The sequence below is a fragment of the Prionailurus viverrinus genome, chromosome E2 (assembly GCF_022837055.1).
Source record: "Prionailurus viverrinus isolate Anna chromosome E2, UM_Priviv_1.0, whole genome shotgun sequence".
Lineage (NCBI taxonomy): Eukaryota > Metazoa > Chordata > Mammalia > Carnivora > Felidae > Prionailurus > Prionailurus viverrinus.
Genome location: NC_062575.1, coordinates 55,243,891 through 55,254,649, shown reverse-complemented (window position 1 = coordinate 55,254,649; position 10,759 = coordinate 55,243,891). Strand labels below are relative to the sequence as shown.

General features: G+C 63.2%; 1 protein-coding gene across 1 annotated transcript in view; it reads left to right on the top strand.

The window, feature by feature from the left end:
• The first annotated feature begins 431 nt into the window (after positions 1-431).
• The window catches only part of SHANK1 (SH3 and multiple ankyrin repeat domains 1), a 43,758-nt gene continuing 33,430 nt past the window's right edge, over positions 432-10,759 (top strand). The window contains exons 1-8 of the mRNA XM_047835883.1: positions 432-555; positions 3,133-3,430; positions 3,634-3,837; positions 4,346-4,417; positions 5,512-5,620; positions 5,712-5,863; positions 7,724-7,891; positions 8,320-8,436. Of these exons, the coding sequence (XP_047691839.1) occupies positions 3,176-3,430; positions 3,634-3,837; positions 4,346-4,417; positions 5,512-5,620; positions 5,712-5,863; positions 7,724-7,891; positions 8,320-8,436 (1,077 nt within the window). The 5' untranslated portion in view covers positions 432-555; positions 3,133-3,175. The remainder of the gene's footprint in view (positions 556-3,132; positions 3,431-3,633; positions 3,838-4,345; positions 4,418-5,511; positions 5,621-5,711; positions 5,864-7,723; positions 7,892-8,319; positions 8,437-10,759) is intronic.

Sequence of the window (10,759 nt, the reverse complement as noted above, 5' to 3'; positions counted from 1 at the left end):
GGTGGAGCCGGCGAGGGGGGGGGGATGGGCGAGGTTTGGGGGCGCGGGGAGGGGCGATGTCTCCTCCACCGGCTCCGGAGGGAGGGGAGAGGGCGGAGGGAGGGGAGGGAAGGAGGGAGGGAGGGAGGGAGAGAGAGAGACAGGGTGAGGGAGAGACGGTGAGAGCGAGAGAGCGAGAAGGGAGGCAGAGGAGGCGCGGAGCGGGCGGCGGCGGCGGCGGCGGCCTGAGGAAGAGGAGGAGGAAGAACAGGCGGAGACGCGGCGCCCGGAGCCGGCCGGACCGAGCCGGGGGCGGGCTAGCTCCGAGGGGCGCGGCGGCCGCGGCAGAAGGGGGGGCGCTCTGCGGATGGCCAGGCCCGGCCCGCGGGGGGGGTGAGGTCCTCGGCCCCCCCGCCCTCCCCCCCGGCCCCCGCCCGCCCCCTCCCCGGCCCGCTCGCCCTCCGGGGCGGTGGGGCATGGCCTGAGGGTCCCCCGTCTCCGGGGGGGTGGGGGGTGGGGGGAGGGGGGAGGGGCCGCGGGCGCCGCCGACCGGGACTCAGCAGCCCCGCCAGGCAGGTAAGGGGGTCGAGAACCCGGGGTTTTGGGGGGAGCTGCGGGGCCGGGGCCGGGGCCGCGGGAGGGGGCGGGGGCGCCCCGGACGTCCTTGGCCGGGCGCCGGGCTCCGGGCCCGGGTGTGCGGTGAGGGGTGGGGGTAAGGTGGGGAGCGTTGCCCCGGGCGACGCCAAATTGGGTTACGCCCAGGTCCCCGGTGCCCCGTCCCAGATAGAAGACTTAGGAGGATGCGCCCCCCAGCCCCCGCCAGCAGACCCCCCCCCCCCCCCACCCCGCGCCAGCCCAAACCCGCTTCCCCGCGCTCCCAGGCCAAGGGCTTGGTCGCGGTACCCACCTCCTGGCCCTGCCCGGCCACTCCCCCGCCTCGCCCACCCCGGCCTACTGGGGCCCCTAGACCCCTTCCGTAGACCCACCGCGCGAGGCCCCTCCCCCAGGTCACCCTGGTCCCCCGCCCCTCCGTCGAGGGTCTGGGCCTTGGCCTCCTCCGCCCCCTTCGACCCCCTCTAGCTCGGGCTTCACCTTCTAGGCTCCTCCGATCCCTTCCCACCCCCTTCCAAGCTCCCCCCTCATCCCCACCCGTCTTCGCTCCCTTCTCCACCGGCCGGCGCGCCCCCTCGGCTCCCGCCTCCGAGTCCCGCTCCCGGGTGCCCCCGCCCCCTCTCCCCGGCCCAGGGCTCTCCCCCACCAGTTTCTCGGCCCCAGCCCCGGCTCCTCTCCCCGCCTTTCCCCGCCTCTCTCCGCCTCCATTCATTCTCCCGGGCCCCGCTCTTGGCCACGCCAGCCGCCCCCTGTCCCCCCGCACCCTCCAGGGCACCCCCTCTCTCCCCTTCTCCACCCCCCCCCCCCCCCCCCCCGCCGATTCCTCAGCCCGTCTCAGTACCAGCTGCGTGCCAGCTATTCTTAGCCGCGGAGCGTTTGATTCATGCCGCCCCGGCGGAGTGTGCCCGCTCCCTCCCTCGGGCCTGAGGGGGAGGGGCCGGAGTCGGTCTGGGGGGTTGGGGGCAGCCGCACGGCGGGGGGAGCCACCGGGGCCAGCTTTGCTTTCATCCCACTGGCCACCCCATTAGTGCCCGGTTGAAGCCGGGGTCAGCCAGGGTCAGCCGAGGGGGAGTGGCATCGGGCTCCAGGCCCGGAGGTGGGAGGTGGAGTCCGGCGGGTAGGAGGCCTGGCAGGGAGGGGGGGCTCCGCAAGGCCAAGGTGGGGCAGTTCCGCTGGGTACCTGGAGAGGGAGGGGGCTTCGCAGCCGGGCCACTCATGGGGGAGGGGTCGGCCGGCTGGTGGTTAGGCTGCTCGCTCACCCACAGCTCTTGGAACTGTCCTCCCCGAACACTCATTTTGTCTTCCCGCCCCCAACCCCCCCAGCCCATCCCCACTCCCCCAAAGTCAGCAGTACCCTCCACTGCTTCCCATCTCCATGGCAACGGTGCAGGAGCTGGGCCTGGTGTGGGGGGGAGGGACCAGACCAGACATTCTGGTTTCCGGTGCTGGGGTGGGAGACAGGGAGATGAGGGAGGCGGACCCCATTTGGGACCCAGGCTTCTAAGGCCACTTCGGGAGAGAACAGTGGGGATCTGGAGATGACCTCCCACCCCAGTCCCCCAGACCGGCACCCCACTTCTTAGCCTCCCTCCCAGCCCCCCTCCCCCACCCCCAGTCTCCCTCAGAGTGGATCCACCTGTACCGGGCAATGTCCAGCCACCTGTCCTGTAGTGCCAGTCCTCAAATGTGCCCACAGGTTATCCGCAGCCACCCTAAGCTGACCCAGGCCACCGCACTACGGTCTCCAGACAGCCCTCCCAGGCCAGTCTTCCCACTCACCCACCCCCGTCTCGAGATGCCCCCAACAACCTGCCTAGGCCACCCCTCGTGGCTCCCTTGGGGGCACGCCACGAATGATACTCTGCCCCATGACACCCCCATCTTAGCACCCCTGCTCCCCTGGGACACCGATTCCCAGCAGTCCCCTGCACACGCTGTCAGCCACACTTCGGTGAAGTCACCGGTTCCACCCGCTGCCGGGCACCACTCCCAAGCAACACGCGGCTCCCACTTCTGCCGCCCCAGGCTCTCGGCACCTCCGTCCCCCCATTACTACATCTCAGCCTCTCCCCAGCCCCCTCCGCCAGCTGGCCAGGAGGAGGAGGAGGAGGACGGGAGGGCCTCGAGTGAGGGGCCAGGCTGGGGCCAGGAGGGTAGGATGCCGGTGGGTCGTCCACCTGTCTGTCCTCAGCTAATTTTAGCTGCATTTTCCGTGGCCTGCCAAAGTGGGCCAGTAGCTCCCGCGGTGATTCTGCGGTTTCTGGGACACTGCCATGCTGGGTCAGCGGCAAAGTGGGGCGCAGGAGGGGTGGGGGGCTGCGAGCAGGGCCAAGGGCAGGGAAGGAGACGCGCTGGAAGCATGGCAGCGATGGGCGTGTGTGTGAGCAGAGGCAGCTGGAGTATCTGGGGGTGTGTCCAGCCTCCTTCCTGCCGACCTGGGGCATGTGGGGCGGCTGCCCTAGACCACTTGCCCGTGAGGGTGCCTGTGGCCTCCGAGGGGTCCCGGGTCCCTCATCTGACAGCCACCCTTGGCCCCGGCAGCCGCCTGTGATGCTGCTGTCCCCTGTCGCCCCGTGGCCCCACGATGACCCACAGCCCCGCGTCAAGCGAGGACGAGGAACGCCACAGTGCCAGCGAGTGTCCCGAGGGGGGCTCAGAGTCCGACAGCTCCCCAGACGGGCCCAGCAGAGGCCCCCGGGGGACCCGGGGCCAGGGCAGCGGGGCACCTGGTAGTCTGGCCTCCACCCGAGGCCTCCAGGGCCGCTCCATGTCTGTCCCGGACGACGCCCACTTCAGCATGATGGTCTTCAGGATTGGCATCCCGGACCTGCACCAGACAGTGAGTGACTGACTGCCTGCCGGCCAGCGGGGGACAGGGCCCCAAGCCCACACGACGAGGCTGCTGGTGCTGGGTGTCCTCCCACTTGGGCCCCATCTCCAGGTCCCCGACATGCTTCCCCCAGCTGCCCCTCCTGTCCCCAGAATCACCCCCAGGCCCTTTCCAAGCCACCTCAGGCTCTTCCCTGTCACCTCCTCAACCAGAAATGTCTCCGCTTCAACCCTGATGCCACCATCTGGACAGCCAAGCAACAGGTGCTCTGCGCCCTGAGCGAGAGCCTGCAGGATGTGCTCAACTACGGTCTGTTCCAGCCGGCCACCTCCGGCCGCGATGCCAACTTTCTGGAGGAGGAGCGGCTTCTTCGAGAGTACCCCCAGTCTTTTGAGAAGGGGGTGCCCTACCTGGAGGTGAGGCCCACAGCGTTCCCAGCCTGGCCGCAGGGGAGAGAAGGCATGCCCCATTTTTCTCCTAGTCAGGCCCTGGCAAGGGAAAACCCAGTGGGCTCTTCCAGATCCCTTAAGCATTAGAGTCAGAGAGGCCTGAGTTCAAATGACGATCCGTTCTGCCTCTGACCAACAGAATGGCCTTGGGCAAGTCACTTCCCTGCCCCAGACTCCTCCTCGCCTTTCAAAGTGGGAAAGGATTCACAGTTACAGTAGGTGTTCTAGAACATTCTGTGTGGGGTCCAGACTCCCTACTCCTTCATGTTAGGGGTTGCGGTCTACATACTCCACAGCAGCCCCGCACTCCTCTGCCTGCCCAGCCAAGGCTCCAGGGCCTTTTCCACCTTGACCCTGAGCTGACCACCTCCCCCTCCATCCCCCCCTGCCCCCGGCTCAGAAGGAGCCCAGCCTCCTCCCCAGGCCCCTGATTCTGAGTCTCTGTGTCTCTCCCCCCATACACCCCTGGCCACAGTTCCGATACAAGACCCGGGTTTACAAACAGACCAACCTGGATGAGAAGCAGCTGGCCAAATTGCACACGAAGGTGAGAGAACCCTACCCCGCAGCAGCCCCCCCACAGAGACCTGGAGCCTTTCCCACTGTCTCTCTCACCTCTGTCCAACAGCCCTCCAACACTCCCTGATCCCCTTCTGTTCCTCTGCCAGGGTCCCCCAGTAACTTGAGATGCTGTGTGGCGTTGGGGACGGCCCCAGATGCCAACCGTGTTATCTCCACCCTGGGGGCTCAACTCCCCTCTCTGGCCTCCATTCCCCCGCCCAGGCCCCTGGCTCCCGCTTTCTTCATCCTTAGATGCTCTCTTCTCGTCTTCTGGGTCCCCCGTATCCACGCAGGGCACCTGCCTGCCCCCCACCCTCTGGCCTGAACTCTGACACCCAGTGTCCCTCTGCCTCAGTTGCTGTTTCATACACAGCCCGCGGCTCCCCCAATTCCGTAGCCTAAACCTCTCCCAGATCCAGGGATGTCCCCCGCCCCCAGCCACATCTGGCTATCTTGCCCTCCAGGACTCTGACCATATGTCCCCTGTGCCTCCCCCGGTCCCCTAAGAACTGGGAGGAAGCGGGGTGGGGGGAGCTGCTTTAGTCCGAGGTGAAGTGAAGGATTCTTGACCCTTGGGAAAAAAGCCTCCCTGTCCCCTCCTCCCCCCCCACCCCTCCCCCACCATGCATTTGTCTCTGTCGCCCCCCCAAATATTCCATCCCTCCAGACCTGCGCCATCCACTCCCGGAGCCACCGGCCATACACGGCTCCCGAACACACACGGTGTCGCAGGCCCAAACTGAGCCTCGCTGCGAGTGTGAAATGCACACCGGATTTCGAAGACTCAGTTCCCCCCCAAAAACGTAAAACGTCTCGTTAAAACACTGCCTATGGATTACCTGTTGATACGGTACTATTGCGGATATGTTAGGTTAAAGAGATACGTCGTCAAAACGAATTTCCGTGCGACCAATGGTGCCCCTTGCTTTTTTTTTTTTTTTTTAAAGGTGGCTACTAGAGAGTTTTCAGTGCCACACGCGGCTCGCTGTGTATTTCCACTGGACAGCGCTGCTCAAGACCCCAGCTTTTCTCCCCTTGCTCCCTGACTGGCCTGTCTTCTCTCTCTTGTCCATGGCTCAGACGGGGTTGAAGAAGTTCCTGGAATACGTGCAGCTCGGGACGTCCGACAAGGTGGCAAGGCTGCTGGACAAGGGGCTGGACCCCAATTATCACGACTCGGATTCGGGAGGTAAGGAAGAGAACCAGGGGCTTTGGAAGAGGTGGGGAGCCGAGAAACGAGGCATAAGGGCTGCACGTGACTGGCCTTTTCTGCCCCTCAGAGACCCCCCTGACGCTGGCAGCCCAGACCGAAGGCTCCGTAGAGGTGATTCGAACCCTGTGCCTGGGAGGGGCCCACATCGACTTCCGGGCCCGGGATGGCATGACCGCGCTGCACAAGGCCGCGTGTGCCCGTCACTGCCTGGCTCTCACGGTGAGGTGCCAGACCCCGGGGACCCGCCCCCAGACTCGGTGTCTCCCCCAGTACGCTGAAACCAGTGAGCTAATTGCCCCAGACCCGCCCCCTCCTCCCCTTCATCTGCCTTGACCCCACGAAGCCACCTGACCTCCCCTTTGCTTCTCATCCCGCCTCCTGGATGTCCCCTGCTGCGTCCCCGTCCCCGTGGGGATGCCACTTCTGCTCTTTCCTCAGACTCCTCTCCCTTTTCCATTTGTTCTTTCTCGAACCTCAGGTCTTTAGGTTTGTTAAAAATAGTCTCTCTTCGTGTCTCAAATACAAAGCCCCTTTCCATAGACTGACAAACACACAGTCCCCCCCCCACCCCCGCCTGTTGTCACTCCTCCAGTGGAACCCGAGACCCTCTGGTGACCCCTGGGGATGCCCACCCTACAGCTGATTGTCACACGAACCTTTCCCCTGGAAGGGCCCCAGTAGATCATAATACCTATACTCTCCCGACACTCAAGCCTTCTTGTACCCTCTGATCCAGCTCACCACCAGCCCTGCCTCAGTCTCCCCGAAGTGTAGACCCTCCTCTGTTCCTTAAAATACAGAGTGAGCTCCAGACACAGACCCCTCAACACACACCCTGCAAACACAGCCTCTCGCCCTGTTCAGTAACTAAAATGCACTTTCCCAGACGCACCGTATACCCGCAAGATACATACATGGAGGGGGCTTGCATGGTCTTATTTTAAACTCCTCTCCCTCTCTCCTCCCCCACCCCACCGCCACCTGATGGCACGTGATTCCCTCTTCATACACAGGTCAGGATAGACCACCCCCTGCAAAGACACATCGCTGTTGAGAAACACCCTAACTCACAGATGCTCCAGTTTAATGGACCCTCCCTTCCCTTTTCCAGCTCTTTCTTGAAGCCCCTAAATGCGGACACCAGCCACAAAGATCTGGCTTTATGCCCCTGGAATTGACAAACCCTCTATATGTACCCCCAGTGCACTCCCTTCCCCCCAAGACAGCTCCTGCTCTCACCCCACACCCCTGGCCTCCAGACCCGTGCTGTCCAACCCAGTAGCCACTAGCCACATGGGGGCCGTTCGGATTTCAATTAACTACAATGAGCTAGGGCGAACGTGTCTGTTCCCCGGGCGCCGTAGCACGCTCGAGCGCTCGGGAGCCCACAAGGGGCCGTAGATCGCTTCCGTCACCGCAGAGGTTCTGGTGGACAGCGTGGCTGTGGGCTGTCTTCACAGGGCTGCTGCCAACACCTCCCTCTAAAGATGCTCAGCTCCACTGGCCGCTGTGCCCGGAGCTGTTACTCGAGTGAGACACCCCCCCCCCCCCTGCCGCCCCGCCGCTGCCGCCCCAGCATGGCTGGCGCGGCTCACCTTGGTCCCAGCTAACCCTTTTTCCCGGGTCTCCCTCTGCGTCCCACTCTCGGGGATCCTGATCCTAACAACACCTCCTGCTTAGCCAGGGGTCCTCCTGCGTCCAGATTCTGTTCTCTCAGGTGGTCCCCCAACCATCCGGCTGCTGTGATGCACTGAGGCACCAGACTCCTTCAGTGGCTCATCCAAAGCCAGCCTCGGCAGGGGGGGGGTGGGGGGTGGGGGGGGGGTGGGGGGGGAAGGTTGGGCAGGACATCAGAGTGGGAAGGTCCTCTGGAGGCATCTTCCCAGCCCCTTCATTGTTCCCTTCGTGGGAGAGGCCCTGAGAGGGGAAGGGCCAGGCTCAAGGTCAGACAAGGGCATTCATGCAGACTCCCAAACCACCTTGGCCAGTGTGGGTCACCCGCGACTCCCTGCCCGACTGGCCCTTCAGAACAAACCAGTACTGCCAGTGTGACGTTTTCTGTCTGGTCTCTCTCTTCAGGCACTCCTGGACCTTGGGGGCTCCCCCAACTACAAGGACCGCCGAGGCCTGACCCCTCTGTTCCATACGGCTATGGTGGGGGGTGACCCCCGCTGCTGCGAGCTGCTCCTGTACAACAGGGCCCAGCTGGGCATAGCTGATGAGAACGGCTGGCAGGAGATTCACCAGGTGCTCCAGACTCGGCCAGGAGGGGTTCGCGGTGTGTGCATGGGGGGCATCTGGGCCCTGATCGGGTCTGGTGCAAAGGGGATCCAGATGCTGGGGATCTAGATGCTGGGGTCCTCATAGAGTATGGGGGTGGGAGTAGCATGGGCCCCAAAGAGAAAAAGGTGAGGGAGTCAGCACCAGGGCCCTAAGAGGGCATGGGCTCAGGAGTGGACATCTCGATCTCTGGCATGGGTGGGGGGTGGTCTCTTGAGCCTCTCAAGGAGCCTATCCAGACGCCTGGGTCTTGGAATGACTCGTGAAGCTGATGGCCCGGGTCCCTGGGCGGAAACAGAGGAGGAAAGGAGAGGGGTTTCCTGGACTCAGGATCTAGACAGAGGCCATGGTTGGGAGAGTCTGATCCGGCCTCCTGGGTTTCCTGTCCTCCCCAGGCCTGCCAGCGAGGCCACTCTCAGCACCTGGAACACCTGCTCTTCTATGGGGCTGAGCCGGGAGCCCAGAATGCCTCGGGGAACACGGCCTTGCACATCTGCGCCCTCTACAATAAGGTCTGCTCTGGCAGAGCCCGCCCAGGCCCTCCTCCTGACTCTAGCCTCCCTGCCCTCTGTCCCTTCACTATTTCATTAATTCATCCATCCATCCACCCATCCATTCATCCATTCATTCACTCATCCATTCATTCGTTCGCTCAGCAGATACTTGCTGAGCACCTTCCCCATGTCAGGCCCAGAGCGGGATGCTGAGGACCAAGCAGTGAGTGGGACAGACGTTCCTGTCACAATCCAGAGTGTTCAGAGGGAGGTCCCAGGGAATGCAAGTCCCCGGGGGAGGCCAGATCTGGGCTCGGCCTTGGCTCTCTGGAAGATGTGCCACCTGTGCCAAGAGAAGTGGGAGTGAGCCAAGTAGGAAGGCGAGAAAGGGTATTGTCGGCGGTGGGCACAGGTGGAGAGGAGCGAGCATCAGGAGGCACCTACTGTGTGCAGTGCGTGTGGGGGCCACCGCAGGGGACAGAGGAAGGGCCAGACCACAGCTCTGAGGGGGACGAGAGCATGTTTCAGGTTGTAGCAATTCGGGGCCGGGTGGACAGTCCCCACCTCAGGAGCCACGAGTGGAGGTGAGCAGTAAAGGGCCGGGAGGGGCCTCGTGTACCTGCCCCCTTGCGGCTCTGACCCCCGCCCTCGGTGATCCTGGGTCAGCCCCCTCAGTCTTTCCACCTGTTGTAGGGGCTTCCTGCCCTCGGAGGGTTGCCTCGGGGACTTGGGAAGACGGGGCTTGGCGCACAGGTGCTGGTCTGTCAAGCCCTTCTTCCCCTCCTCCAGGAAGCCTTCCAAGACAGCGCCAGCCCCTTCTGCCACATCAGAACTTGCAGTGCCGGGGACGTGGCAGGTAGCCACGTGCCGCCTTGTGGCAGCAAGCAGTCTGCGCTGCCGGGAGAGAACTCGGTGTTTGTCAAACCCGACCAACGCGGTGCCGTCACTGCCCCTCCCTGGTGGTTCCGTCTCTCCTGCTCCCTGACACCGGCCTTGAGCCCAGATTCCCTGACGGCACGGCTTATGTGCATGTCCCGTGGGCAGACCGGGGTCCCCCTGACAAGCGCCGTGCCCTCTCCAAGGCTCCGTCCTCTCCCTGAAATGGGGGTAATGGCGGCTGATTGAAGGCGATGAGACATCATGGACGTTAAGCGCTCGTCCCCAGAAGGCAACGTCATTGTCATTACCTCTCTCAGTCAGGATCCAGTCAGGAGACACAAACCGTACCATTCATTTGAACGGGGAAGATTCAGTGTAAAGAATTATAGGGCGGGAACAATTACCCTCAGGGGGTCGGATGAGCCAGTTAATTTTCCCTCCTTGAGGTTTCCCTCCCTGTGAAATGGGTCGGTAACACCTACCGTACAAAGGATCACGTGGGTGAATGTTGTGCTCGCTCTCGGCAAGATGCCTAATGAATCGGCGCTTGACAGAGTTCTTCGTCTGCTTTTCTCCCCTTGTCTTCCCTCTCAGACTTTAAGTTTCGCCAGGGCCAGAGCCGGGTCTGACAGATTTCCTCCCTCCCTCCTCCTCCGGCCTCCTGACATGCCCGTCCCCCCCGTCCCCTGGTGGTGAAGGTCAGGTCCACGTTTAGGCTGGAAGCTCCTCAAGGGTGGGGGCTAAGTCTGATCAGTCACCGTGTCCCAAGGCCCCGGGACATAGTAGGGACTTTGTTGGATGAGTGAGTGAGTGAATGAATGAATTGCAAACCGGCCACCTCGAGCTGCCCCAAGACAGCACCCTGCCCCCCTCAGAATATTCAACAGGTGTTGGCTCTGAGATAGACTGAATGGCTCAGTGAATGAACGAATGGCTTGAACAAAGGAATTTGGAATGACTCGGCTCCCTTCATCCTCATACGTCCCGTGCACGTCTCTCGAGTCCCTACTGTGCGTCCGGACGTGGGATGAATCAGACGCGGCATGGCTCCCGGGCCGGGGCGGATCGGGGGACTTCGCGTGTGGCAAAGAGGCAGATGAGTAAAGGAGGAAGGGCAATACTGTAAGTATTGCAGGGGACAGAGGGACCATAAGATAAGCGCCAGGACACCAGTAAATCGAGGTCGTCGAGGAGCAGGGTGGATTGCTGGTTGGGCTGCTGGGCGTGCTGTGGCCCCGTGCTAGGCAAGGGGGCAGTGGAGGCGGACAGACACGCGAAAACACATGTCAGTGGCGGAAATTAACAGTCTAGTTGGGACCGGCATGTCCACACTTGGACACACACACACACACAGAAAACTACCTGAGCTAACTTTGCTGGTTGAGTTGCATCTGGGGGAGCTGGAGAGAGGAGTCGAGCTGGGGGCCAGGTTGGGTTCGGTCAGGCCGAGACAGAGGGTGAA